This window comes from Taeniopygia guttata, chromosome 1 (assembly GCF_048771995.1).
Source record: "Taeniopygia guttata chromosome 1, bTaeGut7.mat, whole genome shotgun sequence".
Classification (NCBI taxonomy): domain Eukaryota; kingdom Metazoa; phylum Chordata; class Aves; order Passeriformes; family Estrildidae; genus Taeniopygia; species Taeniopygia guttata.
The window spans coordinates 1,131,381-1,153,474 of NC_133024.1; the positions used below are offsets into that span (position 1 = coordinate 1,131,381).

At 46.9% G+C, this 22,094-nt stretch overlaps 1 protein-coding gene across 3 annotated transcripts; it reads left to right on the top strand.

Moving 5' to 3' along the window:
* The first annotated feature begins 4,354 nt into the window (after positions 1-4,354).
* Positions 4,355-21,811, top strand: NFKBIZ (NFKB inhibitor zeta). 3 transcript variants are annotated; one of them, XM_072934820.1, is made up of 12 exons: positions 4,355-4,628; positions 14,063-14,202; positions 15,116-15,152; positions 15,249-15,352; positions 15,496-16,259; positions 16,687-16,792; positions 17,125-17,271; positions 17,757-17,820; positions 18,434-18,603; positions 19,242-19,352; positions 19,442-19,609; positions 20,281-21,811. In XM_072934820.1, the coding sequence occupies exons 2-12, from the start codon at positions 14,074-14,076 to the stop codon at positions 20,332-20,334; spliced, it is 1,854 nt and encodes a 617-aa protein (XP_072790921.1). In that variant the 5' UTR covers positions 4,355-4,628; positions 14,063-14,073; the 3' UTR covers positions 20,335-21,811. The 3 variants fall into 3 exon arrangements, with proteins under 3 accessions (XP_072790921.1, XP_072790987.1, XP_030138453.4); XM_072934886.1 differs by lacking the exon at positions 4,355-4,628 and adding an exon at positions 13,249-13,512; XM_030282593.4 differs by lacking the exon at positions 4,355-4,628 and adding an exon at positions 13,321-13,573.
* Positions 21,812-22,094: the final 283 nt, after the last annotated feature.

Below are 22,094 nucleotides of genomic sequence, written 5' to 3' on the forward strand. Positions count from 1 at the left end.
GCTCTGCAGGCCAGAGAAAGGATGTTATAGATAAAATAAAATAAACAACCTTGAAAGCGCAATCAGAGCCATCCCAGGCTCCTTCTTTGGCTGCTCAGGCTAAGGGAACGAGGACTTTCACACTGCTGGGGTCTCACCAGCTGACCCTGACGTTCACTCAGCCAAAACTGAATGAGAGAGGCTGCAAAGTATGAGCTGCTTCTCAGTGTGGTGTTGGGTCAGGCCCCAGGCCTCTTCAGAGGGGAAGTGAGAGTGATGAGTAGGATAGAGAGGGGAAGAAAAAAGCAGGATGTAGTTTAAGAAAAAAAAAACCATGTAAAGCTATTGCTCTGTGACACCAGTGAGAGGAAGGTCAGGGATCTGGTCACGTGGAGATTGATTTCCAAAGGCAGTGTGGGACAGACTCCCTCCTCTCAGAATGCACATAGATGTATTGCTCCACGTGTTTTAAAAAAGAAACAGTTCTTCCCACCCAGGCTGCTCACCCACCTCTTCCTCTGTGCCCTCCTGGCAGCGATGACACAGCAATCATGTTAGGTACCCTGCCAAACCTGCCCACAGCTCGTTTGAAGCCCTGTGTGTTGTGTTCTCACATGACTGTAGATGTGACAGATATCGTAGCTGGGGAACTTTTTAAAAGAAACCCAAAGCATTTGTAATCAAGCTCAGGAGGAGGGCACGGGCAGGTTTTCATCATGCCCCAAGTGCTCCTCAGAGGCTATGGTGACTCAGAGGAGGCATGTACCTTGCCTGGTTTGGCACAGGTTGCTTGGCAAGGGCAGGGGCTTGAGCCTCATCCATCACACACGGGGACAGGAGGCTCACCAGGGCTGGCAAAAAGCCAAAACAACATGGTTTCTGATCTGGTGGGAATGGGGCTTCATGTGTTCATCCTCTGGTTTAGCCCTGCATCCTCAGTTAGCAGTGTATAAGGTAACCTCTAACATTAGCTGTCCTATTTATGGTGCAAGATTGATGTATTTGAAACCAGGGAAATGTTTTGTCCTTGAATCTGGATCTTTGAGTCTTCCTGAACGGTTAATTCATCACAGTGCTTGTCACCCAGATCTGAACTCGTGTGTGAGGGAACCTAGCTTGTGTCTGGGCAGTGATTCTAAAATCCTGTCCCAATTACTGTGTCCTCCTTCCCTGCTGGCGTTACCAGCCTCTGGTGGGCATATTCAGCATATTCAGCAGCTTTCTGGGGTGATGCCATCTGCTCTGCCCTGAGCCTGTCACGGTGAATTGTGCAGGAGCTTCTCTGCTGGGGAGGCAAAAGAGGGATTTTGTTGGGGAGTGCTGAGAATGGAGTGTGTGAGTAACTTTCTGTGAGCCCCAGATGCAGAGTGAGCACGTCACTGAAGCTGAGTGAAAGTGCAACGTGCCCTCCCCTACATCACAACTCAAGCAAGTCAGCCTGGGCTTAATAGATTAATCCCTTAATGAATGTGGCCAGAAGAGGGCTTTGAGGCACTGAAAAAGAGTCTGGGGTGACTCTCAAATGAAAATCATAAGCCACAACATATTTGTCTTGGTGGTGGTTTGTTTTCTAACTCCTGCATAGTTTGTGTTTTGAAAACAAATGTCACAAATACCATTGAGGCTCTTTGACTTGAGGTTTGTGAGTGAAATCAGTGGCTGCAACGTAGAAAACTAAGCAGTGTCTGTGGTCTGAGAGCAAGGCATGCTGAGGCAGTCAGTGTTCTCTGGGACAGCCATCCCTTAAACATTTTGTCCCCTGCAATTTTTACTCTCTGCTTTCCTGGTCAGTTCTGAAAATGGACAAGTGCTTTTCACCCTTTGTCCTTGTGCTTGGGCCCTCTGAAGGCACCTGTTGTTTTTTTTGGTACAAGGCTGTCCCTTTTCTCCCTAAATCTCTGCTGAGGCTGTTTGCAATGACCAGGAGCGTTCATGTGACAAGGACAATTCCTCTGCTGTGGGGTGGCTCACTCTGAAGAGCTCCAGGTGGGACATGCCTGTGGGAGTGCAGTGGGTGAGAGGCATGGCACAAGGAGGACCTGCAGTGAAAGCACCATGACAAATTACAGGGTTTTTCCCCTCTTGCCATCCTGCAGTCAGTTCTTTCCACTCCTTCCTACCCTTTGGTTTTCCCTGAGCTGTGTGAGTCAGGCTTTCCAGTCTTGCCTGCCCTCTTTTCTGAGTCAGCTTCTCTCAGGGCATTGCTGCTTGCTCTCAGCAAAGCACCTATTTCTGTCTCTAGCTGGTTCTTTCTTCTGATGGTTTCATATCTTTATGTTCCACATTTGTATTTTATCCTGTGTAGTATTATTATTATTTGCTTTTGCTTTTGCTGTGCCTTGCATTTGCCCTTGCTTTGATAAGTAAAATTAGAAAAAGAAAGTTACTTCACTGAAAAAAAATGTCCTGTCTTAAAAATACAATAAAAAAATATCCGGTGCTCCAATAACAAGCTGATATTATAATCACTTTACATTGTTGTAAAATGTGTTCAATATATGTGTATCTTCCAATCCCAGAAGTTTCATATCTGCTGGCTGAAATGTAGGTTCCCTATGTTAACACATTTCTTTCTGATGTCCTGTTGCCTGTTTGTTCTTGTGTGGAACAAACATTGCTACAAGTAGATATTTTCATTTGTGGCTGGAGTCATGACTTTTCATCCTGCCCTGCCACGCATCAGCCATGACATTTTTACTCTTCCTGTCTTTTCTTTTCTTGTCAGACTTGGATTTTCCTTTTCTTTGCAGCAGGTACTCACCTCTTTGCACAGGTGAGTGGTGCCCAGGAGGGGGCTGACCTCCATCTCATGTTCAGCTGATAACAAATGTCCCCTGTGATTTTTGGAGTACAAGCCTTCCCTCTTTGCAAAGAGAGATCTCTGTCCCTGGTGAAGGCTCTCAGAAGCCCCTCAGGTCCCCAAAGGCAGCAGGTTTTGCTGCACAGCTGCTGCAGGAGACACCAGGGCAAGGGTCCCCACGACTGAGGGCACCACGGGCCTTCAGTGAGCAACAAATGCCACCCCCAGCTGGAACAAAGCGTCCTGATTTCTAAGAGAAGTATCAAGTCCATCAAGATTATCAGCTGAACATGTTCCAGTGATCTAATACAGCTGTGAGCAGGAAGATGGAGCCCACGCACCATTTCCTGCCTGCAGGGGAAAGATTTTGATCGCCTTTGGGATGGAGATGTTCTCTCCCACCTCCCTCCTGCAGCTTGTTGGGACAGGGCAGGGGTGGGAATAAAGTCTGAGGGTGTTCTGTTTGTTTTTAACGCCTGTGTTGCAGTGCAGGAGGCACTGGGGGCACTGGGGGCACTGGGGCACCAGTGTTCCAATGTTGGTGCCAGCTGCTGGAAATTTTATCACTTTGCTGCTCTTGGGAAGGGGCAGCACAAGGCCCTGGAAGTGAGAGGAGTTTGCCCTGAAAAGATCTGGGTGTCCTGTCCTTGCGCACCATGTTTGATATGCATGGTGAGTCCCGGCCCATGCCACTGTGCAAGGAGAAAAGAAAAGGGATTATTATTAAGATGGATCAACTCACATTTTAGGAAAATCCAGGAAACATTTTTATACTGACGGTTGTTTTTATCTACTGGAGCAGGTGACTGACACATCTGTATACACCTGATACATCTATGACAAATGAGACTACCTTTTTCCTTTTTATTTATTTTTTTTTTTTTTACACGTATCCCCCTTCCCATTTTAACCAGGCTCCTGGTTTTATGGAGCTTTCACACTGACGCCGTGTGAAACTCATTCCAGCCTTTCTGAGGGCAAAGTCCTGGTGACAGCCAGACTTTGCCAGGGAGAGGTGTTTGTCCTGCACCACCTCCCAAAGGCTGGAGCTATTTTTTTTTTCCTGTGGGACACTGGATCTCTCTTGCTTCCTAGGTGAATGCTATTGTTTACCCAGTAATGCTAGACAGAAAAGGGATAGTGAGAGGCAGCCTAATGTCTGTGGCCATACAGACACACACAGCACTGCAGGCAGGAGGTGGGCAAGGAGAGCCTGACCCTGGCAGGCCAGAAACCCCACTGCTTGTACCCACGGGTTTCTCTTCACCCCATTGTTGCACAGCACTTTTTCATGATTCTTATCTCATCAGTGTTTTCTAGACCCTTTTTTGGCAGCGTTACACCAGCCTGGGATTTCCTGCCAGCCTCTTTGACAGGGGAATGTCCTCAACCAGGGCTTACCCCACCTGGGAAATTCCAGGGTGCAGAAAAAGTCCAGGGAGCCATGCTCAGCCACTGTCCTCCTCCACCCTGCTTCCTCTCACATGTCACAACGTCCCCGTTTCCTGTTCACCAGAGCCAAAAGATAAGTGCTGTGCCAGCCACTGCACTAGAGATGCCCTGTGGGTACTCAGCCAAGAGCTGAAAGAAACTTGTGGGGTGTTATTTAGGGTTTTGGAGTGGTTCATTTTTTTGTGAATAGAAAGCCAAAGAAAGCAGGACTTTTGTGAGGGAGGGGAAGAAAAATTTCCTTACCACTGCTTCTCTGTTTCACACCTTTAAACCTCAGAGGAACTCCTCAGTCGTTCACAGAGGCATGGCCATAAGGAATGATCAGTTGCCAATGGGGTGCAGAGAACTGGCTTGTTTTCCATAGAACTATTTCTAACTTCACTTCTCCAACATGAAGGTATGCTGGTATCATTTTATTTAACTTATTGCTTAAAAAACCTAATTGATTGAAACAATATTGGCTTCTCATAAGTTTTAATACTTGTAAGAGCCTCTCAAGGGGATTGTGCTGTAATAGTCTGTGTGTGTTTTGGGGTTGAGTATGGAAGAATGGTTGTCTTTTGGAAAGGTAATGGGTAACAGCCAAGAGCAAAGAAGCCACAAAGAATGGTGTGATTTTTGAAAACCCTCAGTGAATCTGGTGGCAAAATACTCCTAAACAGCTTAGCTGTTCTTGGTGACTCTCTCTGAAACAATCTGCATTTTTAGGGGAGGATGTAATAGCTTTCCAGAGGATGGATGGATGGATGGATGGATGGATGGATGGATGGATGGATGAATGAAAAGCTAAGCTTTGAGACTACTGATTAGAAGAAGCATTGTTAGTGAAAAAAGGTGTTTTGTACAATCTTGATTACAATTCACTCCTGGCAGCTCATCAGCTAATTTTGGAATAGCAGAGAACCATCATATGAGCATATAAGTCTGCTAGCTTCAACAGGACAGTAGTAAACTGTCATGGTGCAGTGTGAGACAACACAGGGAAGCATATAAAAATAGGGATCCATGCCTACTTTCATGTCATTTAAAAAAAAATCGGTGGGAATGAAAAGAATTACGTTTAATTAGCTTAAAATTCACTTTAAATTTTGTTACGCTAAGGAGTTTATTAAAGCAAACCATAAACTTCTTTTCATCAGCTGGCGAGGGTTTCCCTGGCTCACCACACGAGGCTGATTATGCAGCACCCGTTCATTAACGTGCCCGTCTCTGAGGGCAGCTCAGCAGGAAGAGTCTGCAGAGGATAAAACAGGGTCTGGTTTTCAGACCCCACATGTTTGGGGGCACGTGTGTGCCATGATGACACCGGACAGTGTGTGTGACCAGGGGTGGGTACCTGGCACGTGTGTCAGATGGAAGCCAGGTGATTCCAGCTGGGACTGGAGGTGTGCTGGGGGCACGCAGAGGGCAGAGAAAGGGAGACACCCCGGGCTCTCCCTCAGCCTGACTGGGTGCCCAGCATTCAGGGACAAATGTCACCTAGGGGCCATATTTCTGCTCCACACAAAACTCCAGTATCAGCTCAGTGATCACGTTCCGGCAAGCGATTTCTTATTTTTGTTCGCCAGACTTCTATTTACTTTCTCTGCAGCAAGCCACATTTCCTGCTGCATTTGGTGGCAGTGGGTGGGAGCAGGGTGTGTGCAGGGAGGAAATGCCCTCTGTCACGGGGTGCTTGGGGCAGCTTGGGGCAGCCTTGCTGCCTGCCACCCTGGAGGTTGGGTTGGGATATCATCATCATCATCATCATCGTCATCATGACCAGCAGCAGTTGCTGGAAGCAGGTCTGCAGCAGCAGTGCTGGTGCTGGGCACTGGGAGTTTCCTTCCCCAGCCCTGGGCTGCTGGGAGCAGCAGGGTGGCAGGAACGGTCCCATCCCTTTGGCTCTGCCTCCTGCTGCAGCCCCGGTGCTCTCACCTGCCTTTGCTTCTCACCTGGGCTCTCTAGAGCAGCAGAACTCAGTCTGGATGGTGCTGCTAAGGAACCCCAGTGTGACTTTATGTGCTCCCAGTCACAAACTCCTGAGACACAACAAGGCAGAAACAAGAGCTGCCTTTACTTTTGCTTTCTTCTTAAGGGATTGGCAGGAAATTAAAAGGAAACCTAAACATCCATGGGCTGGCTTCGGTGGAGAGCAGCGTCCTGTCAGACAGGATGTGTCTGCCTTTGGAAGGTGTCTTTTCCCAGCTGGGAACTGGAGGAGGGAACCAACGCCTGGGAACAGAGCTCTGCACAGTGCCCCACCAAATCAAAGAGTTTATTTCCAACTTTCTTGATGTTTTATGCTAACTCGTGCACGATTTGCATATTACTGTGAAGTCAGCATTACTGTCATGGATTTCTTTCTAAACCTGTAGCAGGCGGCTGTTAAGTCAATAGAAATAACAGAGTATTTGGATCCTTTCTGTGATATTTGAATCTTTTACACAGCCATCTGTGATTGAGACTCGTGTGACAGCAAATTCTGACCCATAGGTGGAGAAGCATTGTCCCAGCCTGTTCCAGCACACATTTAACTGGAGATAAAACCTGCCTTAGCAGATGCAGTTCATCCTAAGCACCAGGAAAATTTTTGTATTGCTGTTTGGAAGAGACCTAACATTTTCCCTACTATAACAAAGTTTTATTTGTCTGTCTTGATTTAGGTGCTTTTTTTAAATGAGAAAATTTCCTGTTTATTGCGTTTTTGTCTGACTAACTGAGGACAGCTCTGTAGCTGAGTTTCAGAACTTTCCCAATGGTCAGATGGCCGTGTATTTTGAAAGCTGGGACTCCTCTAGTGAATGGATATCTGAACTGAAGGCATTTAGCCTCTATCAGCTGGAAAGCACAGCTGGAAATAAGCTCAAGACACTAGATGGGGGCATTCCCTTCAATGAACTCTACAGTGTCAACATGCTACAGGTGCTTTTTACTGGTTGTCTTGCTTCTGCCTGGACTTTCCTGCTGGTTAATCTGCACCCTTGAGCTGATGGTATGCACACAGGATGTGTAGGATTGTGCAAATCAGTGCTGAGGCTTCCTGCAGGTGCTGATCCTGCCACGCAAGTGCTGCACAGGTGGGCTGTCCAATACTGACATTGTGCCTGGGGTTTCTGGACTGGTCAGCTGTTAGACTGCTGTCTGGTAGATGTGACTGGCTTGCCATGCCCAAGAAGAGCACAACTTTTCAAAATCTGCCTAGACAATGTTTTTGAGTGGAAAAAATGCATGTTTAAGAAACCTGGATGTATGGCAATCTTAATCTTCGATAGGTTACCTGCTACTGCATACAAACTGAGTCTAGGAATGCAAGTGTCTGGGTAGAAAGCAGTTCCAAAAACCACGTTTTTCTAGGTTCAGATCTCACTTTGAGAGCTTTTCCTCCCATTCCTGTGCTGAAGTATTGTGTGGCAATGTACAGCAGGACATCTCTGCAGTCCCTGCTCGAAAGTGGTTTTGTTTTACAGGTGGTTGAAGTGGTCCTTGTTTGTGGAAGGTTGAAATAATTTTCAATGTTGAAAACATTGAAATCAAAGTACACCAGAGCCTAACTCATCTCCTGTGCTTGCAGCACACGCTCTTGCATCTGACTGCAGAACATGAAATTAATGTGAGTTATGAATGTCAGGTTTTGGCCAGGTTGATCATCTGGGTTAGGAAGAAAAATATCTTCAAGCATGAGCAACAAGGAAAACTGATGCTGACCCCTCCAAACCTACCCTGAGAAACCTCCTAACAGCACTGAGAAACTGTGCCAGCTCCCTTTCTGAACTGGAGTACCACAGCAAGCCACATACTTCGAGGCAAGAACATGCACTCTCTGCCTCATCCAGGTACACAGAATATCCTTTAGGACAGGCAACACATGATGTTGCCCTTTGCTATGGGGAAACAGCCTCCTGCTCCTTGTTTGCACGCTGTGACATCAGTGGTGTGTGCATTTCTTCCCTACTGCAAGGCACTAATGAACTAATGAGATTGGTAAGCTGCTGAGAAAACATGACTAACCAGGCAGTGAGTATGATGGGAGGAATGTCCCCAAACACGAGGTATATATACAAGGAAACTGCTTTCACAGAACTCAGGTCCTCTCTGCCAGCTTTGCAACACTTGTTAGGTTTAGGGTTTCTTTTCTTCTGTACTGATTTCAGCTGTTTTATATACTCAATGTTGAAGGATCTACTTAGGAGCAACCCACTTTTTTTTAAATTTACTTTTTCTTTTTTTTTTTTTTTTTTTTTAATATCAGATGGCTTGAGAGAAAAAAAACCAGAATTGAGGGTATTCTCTGGATCAAAGGAGTAAGGTCCAAAAGAAATATGTTTAATAAGAAGTCTAAGTTTTTCCTTAATATGAAGGATTATACATGCCCCCTTTTGATGTTCAGGTTAATCCCAGAGTGTCAGCCTTGGAGACCAAAGTCTAGGAAAAATGTAGCAATACAAGTATAGCAAAGAGGGAAGAAACACTAACTCTGTACCAGCTTTTAGGGTAAAACTGTGTCATTGGGCCACTTTAGAGTAAAATTGGGCCACTTCCAACCTGCTGACAAGTGACAAGTGCTCTTCAGAACCCTTAAAGCAAACGCAGGTACAGACCCTGAATGCTCTCTAGGAGTGGAATAGCTCCTGAGATTTTACTTGTTTTTCTCAGTGCCAGTCTAGAAGCAAAGTTGTGTTGTGCTGCATGGTTGGGAGGTGTGTGTGCTGTCGAAACACTGCTGGGGCACAGAGGTGTTTGCACACTTCAGCTCTCAGTGTGCAGCAGGAGCCTCAGTTACACCCAGTGGAGAATAAGGCACGTTTGACATCAACACAGCAAATATTCACTTGCATTAAGCAACTGGATTGTAAACTACCATTTTTATGTCCAGTTTAAGAAACACCACAAAGGTCATGCTGCTCCAGAAACATGTTGCAAAACCAAGTTCTTGTTGCTAGCAGTTTGTGCTCTGACACTTGGCCTAGAGGCTGTCCCTCATTCCGTGCTGCTGCTTGCAGGAGACAGGAGGGGAGAGGTTGATTCTGCTCCCATAGCTGCCAAGCATGGGCTGCTCTGAGGGCTGCCATGCTCCTCACCACACAGGGAGGTCACACACTGTGCCTGGCAGAGTGACTACGTGCTGCTCCACAGGGAAGACAAAGCTCCACTTACTGGGCTTGCTTTGTTCATTCATTTATTTATTTAAAGCTTACATTCCCTATAGCGTTCACCCCAGTGTGTGCCCCGGGGACCAAGCAGTGCAGGCACACTGCATCTTTGTTCTGATTAGGATGGCACAGGGGATAAATGTGACCTTGGTTAGCCTAGATCTTTAGCAGGCAGTAAAGTTGGGAATCAGCCTCTTTGCTTTCTGTAATGAGACCCCTCCCCAGCAAGCTTCAAGACAACTGGATTTTGCTTTTGTTCTTAACAAAAGTTTTTTCTGGATCGCATGAGGTAGCTCATGCGTGTGCACAAGTCACACTCTCAAAAGTTATTTCATTAATCAAGTATATTGGATTAACCTAAACCAAGACTGATTGCTTTTAATGTTACAGTACTGGGCTGTGCTCAGAATAGAGGGAAGAAACAGAGTTTTCAGAAACAAGTGCATTCTGTTTCCTTTTTCTTGTTATTTGAGATCCAAGACAAGCCTATCTCACTTTTTGCAGGTGTCTAGAAAAGTGGTTTCAGGACAAATGCTGCTGCTAATGGCCACTAGCTGGCATTATTGATGCATCCCAGCAGGGAGGAGGTGCGATAAAACCGTGGGCAGACAGCACATGGAGGAGCTGGGCTGGCTCCTGGTGCTCACCTCGCAGCCTCCTCCTGCTCTGAGCTTGGTGGGTTACACTGAGTTACAGCTCAGCCAAAGAGGGCTGAAACCAGCTGCATGCCTTCCCCAGGAGAAGAGGTGACAAGTGCTTTTTTCTTTGGCCACCACCCTGCCCCAGAGGAACTTACTTTGGTTGCAGATGCCTCACAGGGTTTTGGTCACCACAGATGTTACGTAGTGTTTGGGCCAAAACCCAAAACCCATTAATGCTCAAGGTCTGCAGCATTAATAATTAGTTTGTGGATGTAGCAATAATTTACCCGTAACTCTCATAGAAGCACTTTGAGAACACAGGGCTGCTGTGAGACAGCACATCTTGTGCAAGCAATGGGTGTGTGTATATTTTTGAAAGAGCCTTTTGTTATGGAGCTTGGTGGAATTAGACTTGCCTTAATCTGCTTTGACTGGGAGTAGATTTATGCCAGGAGACCAGATAAATAAGGTGTCACTGATGAAACAAGTACGAGCTGAAGTATCAGAGTGTTGCCCGAAATGGATTTTGCTGGGTAAAAGGAGAGCAAGTCAGCAATCTACTCCTTCAGGAGAGTAGAAACTTTGGAATAGAAGAGAAAAAGAAATTCCATGCCCTCTTTAGGGAAAAAACCAAACACAAACTCATTAAATTGTTTTATAGAAGTTTTCATTCATATATAGAGATTAATCTCCAGTTAAATCCAATCCAAAATTGTTATTGAATAGCAAGGATAAAGGCCTGTCCCTGCCTGTATGTGGTTTAGGGACCTTCTACAACACCAAAGAACTGCAATGAGACAAAACCACTTTTGGTTTGAAATCGCTTTTACTTTCAACATTTTAAAGGGAATAGCAGGCAACTGTGATGACAAATCTAATTTTCTGGATTATCAACTTCTCAGATTTGCATTACCATCTGCTTGTTGAAAGACAAGATGCATTTTGCAGTAGTTGTGAGGTTGAAATGAGTGGCTTTCTGGGCTCCCTGGCCGGGATGAGAACACAAAGGTCCATTGGTTGGTTCCCCGTGGAAAGCTGAGTTGTGGGTTTTCCTCACAGGCACCGAATGTGCAAAGAGCATTTGTGGGCTCCAGGATCTCTGAGCACCAGCTGCTTTTCAATGAGGAGATACTCAAAGCCTCTGCCTAAGGTTAAGGTACCATAACTGAGGTCTAGGGCTTGAAGAACAGGGAACCATCTCCTTGCTTGTCAAAAACACACGGCCTGAATTCATAAACCCTCACTTGTGTAAAGCGCTTTGTTAAATGAGGGAGAAGGTGTGTTTGGGGGTGAGTTTCTGCTCAGGGAGCAAGTGGATTTTTACCTTTGTCAGGGTATTTCTGGCACTACTTGGCATCTGATTTTGTTTTATGGGTTCTACTTGCAAGTTTCACTCTGGCTGCGTAGATTCAATCTATGGTGCAAAACAACAGTCTTTGGAGTAGAAACCTGCCTAGACAGTTTCAGTCTCAGCAAAAACCTCGGTTCACTTGACGGTGGGAGAAATATTTGAAAAATAAAAAGCAATTCCCTCCTGATTAATATAATTTCATATTGCACCTGACCCGTGTTATTCCATACAATTAAAACACATAAATTATAGACCTCCAATTTGCATAATATACTTTAGAAAGACCATGTTGTTTTGCTACATATTTATTGGAGCAGCCACAGTGCTAAAAACATCCTAAACTCAAGCTCGTGGGCAAAATTGGTCACTCGTATTTTAGAAGACGGTGACTTCAGTGGAAATGGGAAAGCAGAAATATTTGTTTGAAAAGTAGAAACCTGAGAAGTCTTCCTGTGAACATGGGTAATAACTCAGTGAGGTTAACAGCCATGGCACGCTTTTGCCCTCTTTTTGTTTTGGTGTCGTGTTCCTTACCCACTTCTCCCCATGGCCTTGGCTGAGGGGCTCTTGGCACCACAGCATGGTGCAACCTACAACCAAAATCCCTCCTTCTCTGCCTGCTCGGTAAGAGGAACACAGGAACACAGCTGACTCATCCCCATTGTGAGTGACTGCTCACGTTCCCCTTCTCGCTGGATGGACGCACATGACCAAAAAGTCTCTGTTCTTCCACGCCTGGGTCCTGCAGCCAAGGCCTGGCAGGATGAAGGGCGAGGGATACCTGCCCGTGGGGACGTGAGGTGGCACAGCAGCGGTGGGAGACCAAGGGACATTCTGGTCATTCCCGCCTCCGCAGCTCCGTGAGAGGGTGGCGATCAGCAGCAGCACGCGTGGTGAGCGAGGGCTGCCACGGCTGCATCTGGACAATGCCCCGGGGCTCCTGTGTGATTCTTGGGGTGACATGTGAGATTCTTGGGGCTCGTGTGCGATTCTTGGGGTGTCATATGTGATTCTTGGGGTGCCATGTGTGATTCTTGGGGCTCATGTGCGATTATTGGGGTGTCGTGTGTGATTCTTGGGGCTCATGTGCGATACTTGGGGTGTCGTGTGTGATTCTTGGGGCTTGTGTGCGATTCTTGGGGTGCCATGTGTGATTCTTGGGGCTCATGTGCGATTCTTGGGGCTTGTGTGCAATTCTTGGGGTGTCATGTGCGATTCTTGGGGTGCCATGTGTGATTCTTGGGGCTCATGTGCGATTCTTGGGGCTTGTGTGTGATTCTTGGGGTGCCATATGCGATTATTGGCATGCCATGTACGATTCTTGGGGTGTCATGTGTGATTCTTGGGGCTCATGTGTGATTCTTGGGGTGACATGTGCGATTCCTGGGACTCATGTGTGATTCCTGGGACAGATGTGCGATTCTTGGGGTGCCGTGTGTGATTCTTGGGGTGCCATGTGCGATTCTTGGGGTGTCGTGTGTGATTCTTGGGGTGCCATGTGCGATTCCTGGGACTCATGTGCGATTCTTGGGGTGCCATGTGCAACTCCTGGGACTCATGTGCGATTCCTGGGACTCATGTGCGATTCCTGGGACTCATGTGCGATTCCTGGGGTGCCCTGGGCAGGGCCAGGAGCTGGACTCGATGGTCCCGATGGGCTTTTCCAGCTCGGGCTATCCAGTCGCCCCGCGGAGCGCACGGGGCAAGCCGGGCCGGGCGGGCCCGCGGCTCCCAGCGGGTCTCTCACGCCCGGCCCCTCACGCCCGGCTCCTCCCGCCCGGGCCCTCACGCCCGGCCCCTCACGCCCGGCTCCTCCCGCCGGCCTTACGGGAAGCGCGGCCCCGCCCGGCCGTCCCTCCCGCGGGGGCGGCCCGGTATAAGCGCGGCGGGGGCCCCGCACCCTCAGAGCCGCCGCGCAGCCCCGGCCGAGCAGCCCTGGCCGTGCCCGCTCCGCCGCCCGCCCCGCGCCGCCGCCGCCCCGCCATGATCGTGGAGAGCAGCCGGGACGCGGCGCCCGATGGCGGCGACGGCGGCGCCCTCAGCAGCCCCATCAACCTCGCCTACTTCTACGGGGCCTCGCCCCACTCCAGCGAGGGGAGCTGCTCGCCGGCGCACTCCTCCGCGCCGGGCTCGCCGGGCTCCGACTCGGACCTCTCGGTGAGCAGCCGCGGCGGCGGCCGGAGGGAGCCCCGGGGCGGCGCCCGCCCCGCGCTGCAAGGTACGGCGGGTCCCCGCGGCGGCCCGGCCCGGCGGGTGGCGGGGAGCGCGGGTCCCTCGGAGCTCCTGCGCTGCCGAAACGCGGCGCTTCGTGCCCGGCGCTCCCATCCGTGCGGCCCCGGCCCGGCGGGTGGCGGGGAGCGAGGGGCTGCGGGTCCCTCGGAGCTCCTGCGCTGCTGAAACGCGGGCGCTTCGTGCCCGCCGCTCCCATCCGTGCGGCCCCGGCCCGGCGGGTGGCGGGGAGCGCGGTCCCCTCGGAGCTCCTGCGCTGCTGAAACGCGGGCGCTTCGTGCCCGGCGCTCCCATCCGTGCGGCCCCGGCCGGAGGAGGGATGGCGAAGGGGGACGCGGCGCAGCTCCCTGGCTCCTCTCTGCTGAACCGGGGTTTGGGTGCCTTCCCACGAGGGTTTCTCGTTTGGGTGTTTTTTTTCTTTATTTGTTAAACGTAAAATGGATGGCTTTAGTTCGGATTTGTTTTCGTGTCTCCGCAGTTGAACAGCACATGGGGGGCGGAAAGCAGCACAGAGGACCTTTCCAGGGGGTGCGTGTGAAGAACTCCGTCAAGGAGCTCCTGCTGCACTTCAGGAGCAGCAAGCAGATGTCCTCGGCTCCTGCCGCCGAGGAGAGCAAGGTAACCGGCGGCTTTCTGCGCTGGCAGCTTTCCTTTCAATGGTTACTGAAGCTGGCAAGAAAGCTCTTTGCAGTAATGCTAGAAAAGACCTTCTGCTTTATCTGCTGTGGATGGAATCAGTGTTTCTCCTTTTCAATGGAAAAATACAGCTGGGAAGAAATCAGAAAGGTTTGCCATGAGAGGAGGCACTTAATGTTCTTACTGAGCTTTATTTTCTAAAGGGAGTCTGGATAAAGATACATTTGTGTTGCGAAACTACAGAAATTCTGTGTTGGCTGGAATGAGATCATTCATTGGAAGGGTTAGGGATTTTTCTCAGATTTGTTTGTCATGGTATTGCGCCTCTCTATGCAACGCACACAGTGTAAAGGGTAGGCCCTTTCAGTCTGAAAAGACAGAAATTACAGGAAATTCTGAGACGATTAAAGGGTGGTTTTGATTAGATTATTTTTTCTGAATGTTTGAAAGCTTCCTAGATAAGTGTTTTCAGGGGAAGATTTTTGCATAGGGAAGTTCACGGCGCTGAGGAAGTGTAAAATTGGCCAGGTTATTTATGTTTCCAAAAAATCCTCTGGTCTCTGGAAGGAATAATGTCTTTCTCTAGATTTTCTGGAGTTTGTGGTTTTATAACAAATGGCTTGAAAAGCCTAAAGAAAAACAGTGGGTTTTATTTAAGTTTCATTAAAGTATTTCCATTTTCTAACCTTAATTAAAAGCAATTAAGTTAGGGTTAGACAACCACGTACTAGAATTATTCTAAGGTATATTCTGTGTTTATAAAAGGAAGTCATGGCTGCTTTCTTGTTGTTATTGGGGTTTTTTTGGGTGGTTTTTTGTGTTTATTTGTTTTTATTTGTTTTCCCCCAGAAATAACATTGTAATAACAGAAAAATTTGGATTTTTCTTATAACAGGCACAAGGAGGATTGGTGAACTATGAACCGTACACAGGTAGACCATTTTTTAATACATACCCTGCAGTAACATTTTAAATCAATTGTAAGAGTAACCTCCAAATGGATTCTGAATTTATTTTCTTTTTGTCAGAACTGAAGAGCATACTGGGCCACAGTGGCAAAAGAAAGGCTCCTGAACTCCTTTCTGATGGATCTTCTTTCAAACGCCAAGCGACTGTTCACCCACATCTCCTGGTAAGTCTGTAGAAATTTTTTCTGTGTCTTTATTTTTCAGTTTGCTTTGTATGATCAGCAACTACCAGATACAGCTATACCTCTAATTTTCTCGGGCTTGTTTTGATTTGCCTTTGTTGTTTATTTTTTTCCTCCTCTGTCAGACCCCACCCCAGACACCAACCTCTATGGATAGTATGGAGGAGACACATAAAACTGACCCAAAGCACGACAGCAGTTCTGACCTGCTTCAGAACATCATAAACATCAAGAACGAGTCGAGCCCCATTTCCCTGAACACGGTGCAGGTGAGCTGGCTGCACTCTGTCTCCAGCCACGGCTCGCCTGCCGAGCAGTACCAGGAGAGCCCGGCAGCGCAGGCCTTCTCCCCGTCCCACAAGTACCAAGCGTTCCAGGACCACACCAGCCAGCATCTGCTCGATCCGCCGCAGCACTACCAGTTCCCTGCGTCCCAGAACCAAGATTTGGCACAGAGTTATCCTTCAGATGCCTCCCTGGACTACAGGCCCTTTGTTGGCGGTGACCAGTCTCCTGCCTACCAGCAGAACACCTTTGAGAGCCATGAGCTGCCCTACTGCCCGTCGCAGAGCTTCTCTTCTCTCCTGAACGACTCGGAGGGCTCGGACAGCGTCTCGGGTGCCCTGCAGCCGCTGGGCAGTGCCCACCCGCAGGCTGAGGGTGCCCCTCACGCCCCCAACTTCAGCCTGCTCTCCAGCAACCTCTGCGGCAGTCTGGAGCGCAGCGTCTCCTTGGCTGCTCTGAACGTCTCGCTGCCTGACCAAAGCATCGCCAGAAGCACGACGCAGCTGGGCAAGTCGTTTTTCCAATGGCAAGTGGAGCAGGAGGAGAACAAGCTGGCTAACATCTCTCAAGACCACTTCCTTGCTAAAGACGCCGATGGAGACACGTGAGTGCCGTTTATCTTGGTCTTTCTTCTGTGGGAGGTTGGGGAATGTTTCTGTTTGGGTTTTGGCAGACCGTGGGTTATAGTGAAGCGGTTCAGTAGCAGTGTTTGTCACAAGTGCAGTGGTTTGGCTGATCAGGGGAAAGGTGTGGTGTTGCTGATGGCTGCAGTGCAGAGCTCCAGGACACTTGAGTAGATGTATTTTCTAATTTCAGGTGCTTATTGTTAGGATTGGCTAAATGGGGAATAAACATTGTAATTTAGATGCTTTAGATTACACTGGTAAGAAAACACCCATGTTCCCATCTTAGTTACAAAGAGGAGGTCTGAAGCTGGCAGCATAAAACCCCTTGCAGACACTTGGTTCTCTGCTGCCTCGAGCCCTGGTTTGTGTCTGGTGGTGTAACTCTGTTGCCCCTCTTTCCTGCAGCTTCCTCCACATCGCTGTGGCCCAGGGCCGTCGAGCACTCTCCTATGTCCTTGCCAGGAAGATGGCTGCCCTGCACATGCTGGATATTAAAGAGCACAATGGCCAGGTGAGGTTCTGAAAAAAGCCTTTGCGCCTGCTTTCTGCACCTGAGTGCTTCTGCATGTCTGAACCCTAGGAAAGATGTGGTGAAATGCTTATTTAATATTAACCCCAAGATTTAGCCTGCATACTAATATTAACCTTGAGCTATTAATACTTCTTGGGATCACCTTGAGCTGGTAAAACTATGTGCTCTGCTTCATTTGTCCTGGTTTCCTAGTATTCATAATCACTGCTTAAATAATACCAGGTAGCTAGGGTATTTTATTTGTTTTAGTTGCTCTTTCCTGTTAGAGATCAGATGACTAATAGCTTAAATTTTCTTCTTGATGTTTGCAGAGTGCTTTCCAGGTTGCTGTGGCTGCCAATCAGCATCTCATTGTGCAGGACCTGGTTAGCTTGGGGGCTCAAGTGAACACCACAGACTGCTGGGGTAGGACGCCGCTGCATGTCTGTGCTGAGAAGGGGCATGCCCAGGTCCTCCAGGTAAGAGCCAGGCAGGCACAGCTCTGCCCTGGCCCTTGACTCCTACCCTTGGCATTAGCTGTGTTGGGAAATTCTGGGAACACCACTCCTTCCTTTATCTTTCTCTCTGGGCAGCCTTGCGAGTCTGTGTACACAGACTGATTTTCTCATTAAGGTTCTCATCAGCATTTTTGAGTAATTGTGGAGGAATCCTGTAGTTTACCAAACCAAAACAGTAAGTCTCCTCTTAATCATAGGATCATTGAAGGGTTTGGGTTGGAAAGGACTTCAGAGACCTTCTAGTTTCAACGCCCCTGCTGTGCTCAGTGACACCTTTCACTAGACCAGATTGCTCAGAGGCCCATTCAGCTGGGCCTTGAACACTTCCAGGGATGCTGTTATTTATTGCAACTTTATTACAGCTGTTGTATTAAGACAATAAACAAATTTGAAGCAGTATGTGGTTTGGATAAGACGTAAATGCGTACCTGTTTTCACTTTTGTAGGCAATCCAAAAGGGAGCTATGGGAAGCAATCAGTATGTGGACCTTGAGGCAACAAACTATGATGGTGAGTAGTTAAGAGTTTATAATTTACAGAGTTTACTGGGCAGTGCAGTGTTTTATAGCTACTGATGGGAATGCAGTAAAATGCAATGTTTCCTTTTCAGATGGAAATTTACAGGTGCAAGTATCTGTCAGATGAAAATGTGGTTGATCTGTGTCTGTCAGGAGCTCTTTCCTCTTACATGTGATTGCTGTGTTTGGCATGCAGAGCGTAGGTGGTAACTGGCCATTGTTTGAAATGTTGGAGTGCCAGCCTTGTGTCAAGTGGATACAGCAGCCAGAATTGGGCAGTAGAAAGCTGTTATATTTGGACCACTTTTCCATAAAACAGCTCTTTCTAATGCGTAGTTTGTACAAAAATGTATTAGGAATTGATTCTTTCACCATCCACTGGCTGGGGGCTCACAGTAGGCTGCTACTTCACTGTTCACTGATGGACAGTCCAGATCTATGACTGCTTGAGACCAGTCCCTGCCACCTACAAATATGGAACCATCCCTGGGCTTAATGGGGTTAGAGGCTCCTTTATCCACCCTCTGAAACAAGCAGCCAGTCAATACTTCTGTACTGCATTTGTTCATTCATGCTGATTTTTATGGTTTTCTTTGGATGTTCAGGTTTGACAGCGTTGCACTGTGCGGTTCTGGCCCATAACGCTGTGCTGCATGAGCTGCAGAACTGCCAGCCACCTCACTCCCCTGAGGTCCAGGAGCTTCTGCTGAGAAACAAGAGCCTGGTAGAAACCATCAAGATCCTGATACAAATGGGAGCCTCTGTTGAAGCGAAAGTGAGTAAATTTCCTTAGTCTGAAGTGCCAGATGCAGAGAGAATGTGGAAGCAGACTATGTCCCTTTCTCCCACGCTGCATTTATTACAAGGGAAGTTGACTAATTTGAAAGCTTCCCTACAGCTTAATTTACCCAGATAGGATGAGAATGCTGCATTTATTCAGAGCAAGGTATTATCAATGCAAATGAACCCTGGGGAAAGAGGGAGATGACAGTCTAATCTCCAGACTAAGAATGATGCCACGCTGGCTGCAGTGAGTAGTGTTGTAGAAGTAGGAATATGTTTGGAGCACTCTGAGGTCCCATAGTAGTAGGGTGCTGCTGCTGACACCTTTTTCTTGAACTGCAAATTTTAATTAAAAACTGCTTATCTGTGCAGTTCAGGTCTATGCCGTGCCAGACCATTACTTAGCCAAAATATCAAATATTACATTATGTAAGCTTACCTGCTGATGAGATCAGGTTCCATTGTTCATTAGATGTTGATACTAAAATATATGTATTCAGATTCACTTTTGATGAATTGTAGTCCAAGTATGTTTCCTCAACACTCTGCAGTTACTTTGCTTTTTATTTGTCTGCATCTGGATGGGTGAAGCACCTGCAGGGAAAACTAAACAGTTTCTTTTTCTGATAGGATCGCAAAAGTGGTCGCTCTGCTTTACATTTGGCAGCAGAAGAAGCAAACCTGGAGCTCATTCGTCTCTTTTTGGAGCTGCCCCACTATCTCTCTTTTGTTAATGCAAAGGTACGGTGATTTTTCCATCATACAGGTAGAGAGGGAGGCTGATGCTCCTCTCCCGCTGCTCCTTGATGATCCTGCTTTGTGATCCGCAGGCGTACAACGGGAACACGGCCCTGCACGTGGCTGCCAGCCTGCAGTACCGCGTCAGCCAGCTGGACGCCGTGCGCCTGCTGATGCGCCGCGGCGCCGATCCCAGCGCCAGGAACCTGGAGAACGAGCAGCCAGTGCATCTGGTTCCTGACGGCCTCGTAGGGGAGCAGGTGAGTTCATCACAGCCCTCTCCTTCCAGCTGTCCTCGTCCACACAAAAGCTCCATTCCACTCCAGAAGTTTCTTTGGGGTTTTGAGTTGTAAAAGATTTAGCAAATACCATTTTATTATTTAGGTCTTTTAGCTTCAACCCCAAGATCAGGCAGAATATACAGACCTGAAATTTTAGGTTTCATGTTATTTTTTCCATCTCAAAAGCTTTTACCGGTCAAGATTGGCTTTGTTTCTGTAACCCTACAACATACTGGAGGCAATATTCCTTCTCTTGCTCATGTCAGTATGGCCTGAGTTCATACAACATACTGGAGGCAATATTCCTTCTCTTGCTCATGTCAGTATGGCCTGAGTTCATGCTTTTATTGCTCTTGTCAGAACTAGTAATGACAGTTCTTAGGCCTGAGTAACAGATGAAGAAAATCCCTTTTTCCTGCTTGGTGAAAAAACTGACACTTGACCGAAGTAACTTAAGCACAGCTGAGTTGCTGACTGTTGCCTTTCATTGGTTCAAATGCTGTGAAAAGTGGGATCATTTCTAGTGTCACTGAACTGAGGACCTAGGTTTGGATAAATGAATGCAAAACTGGATATAGGGTGGGTTTTTTCGAATTGTGGCTCACTTCAAGACAATGAATACTCATGTTTTTGTCTTTTTTCTTCTCCAGATAAGACGTATCCTCAAAGGGAAGGCGATTCAGCAGAGAGTGTCGCCGTTTTAGGCTCCATGTTTCTTGGAGTTCAGCAACTTACACTCACTGTCAGTCAGGCAGTCCTAATCTATCTGTACATAGAGCATTTGCCTGGTGTGGGCAAATGTTAGTTGTTTCTGTGAAACAAAAGTATTTTGTTCACTATTATATAGTGGGTTACGTAAGAGTGAAAAAGCCCCAAACCCAGCAATCAAATTCCTCCAACCAAAAGGGAATGCTATATTCCCAAGTATGTGCAACGTTTTCCTGGCTACCTGTATTTTCTGTATTTTGCAGCTATGGTGAGATTGATTTTATTTAAATGGCCATACAGGTAACTTCTAGACAAGGGCAATTCTATGGGAATTTTTTTTTTTTTTTGATTTTAGAGAGGGCTGATACAGGTCAAAATTGCAGTGATTGTTGTGTTTTTAGTAACACTTAAATGCAAGAGAAATTAAATATTTTTGAAGTTGAACATTTATTTATGTTTCTTTGTGGCTTTGTTCCAGTATCTTGTGCAGGATTGTATATAGTTACTGACATTATTGTACAGCTGTATAGTTCTAAGAACCTATTGATCACTTGGGGAAGGATCTGAAACAAGTTTCTTGATCTTGACCTTGCAAATTGCATACAGAGTTATAATACTATACTGGTGCAAATTGGGTAAATTCTGTTGTTCTGAAAGACTGAGGATGGAAGGTAGAGTTAAGATTGTCCCTGGCACTGATTATTGCATGCTTTTGGAGTTGTGTAATAAAACATGAAAAGCTGTGCTTCTTCAGGGGACTGTGTCAGTTTTTCTTGTACCCAGTAGGGGCTTTTTCTTTTGATAGAACAATAGATTGAGAGAGGAGGATCATGATTTTTATAGTATGTATATAACTTGTACTTTAAAGGATGTGATCCTGATTCAGTGCAAATGTTTGGCCTGCACTACACTGTTGATGCATGCTGAAATCTCTCAATGTTAATTATAATACTTCAACATGTGTAAGCCTTACTAGTGTTGGTGGGGCTTAAGCACATGCATAAGTAGCTTGCTGAATTGGGCTCTAGTTAATTCTAGAGACTTAATGTTTTCCACCTCCTAAGCAGAGTTAGTCCATTTATGGTTTTACCTTATAGGTATAGTGGCTAGCAAAGTAATATTTGAAGTTAACGTTTTTTCTATTTTTAAATAATTATGAATGGAAAATGTGTACTAATGATGCTGTCTACTTGTGTTCTGTTGGATAAAACTTCCTCCTGTCATTTTCTGAATGATCCATGCTGGGCTGTAATCCAGTAATATGTTCTCTGTATGGTCTTTGTTCTCAAACTGTTTTTTTCATCACATGCAGTTTTCTGTTGTAACCACTTAATTAGTCTGATTATGCTGTTTTGGCAAAGTATGTCTTGTAGACAAGCTAAATGAAAAAATCTGATATGCAAAGGCTTAGTTGCAATGTATTTCTTGAAGGGTTATGTGTAACTTGTGTTTGAATAAACATGCTCATTCAGTTCTGGTGGTTACTGTGTGTGATACCTCAAGCTTGACTTCATCATTATTTGTAAAACTGATTTAGCATGGTAATAGTGTGGGGCTGAAAAGCCATTTGCTAAGATGAAATGAAGTGTTGCTATCCTGCTGGTTATTCTTTCTGTTTGATGCTGGTGTTCTGGGTCATGCACTGCGCAGTTGTGTTGTCTGTGAACTTAGTAGGTGTGCCCCAAATCAAGGTTTAGTCACCAGGCTGGAACCTGAGCACTTGTTCCTGCATACTGGCAAGAATGATAGCAGTTCT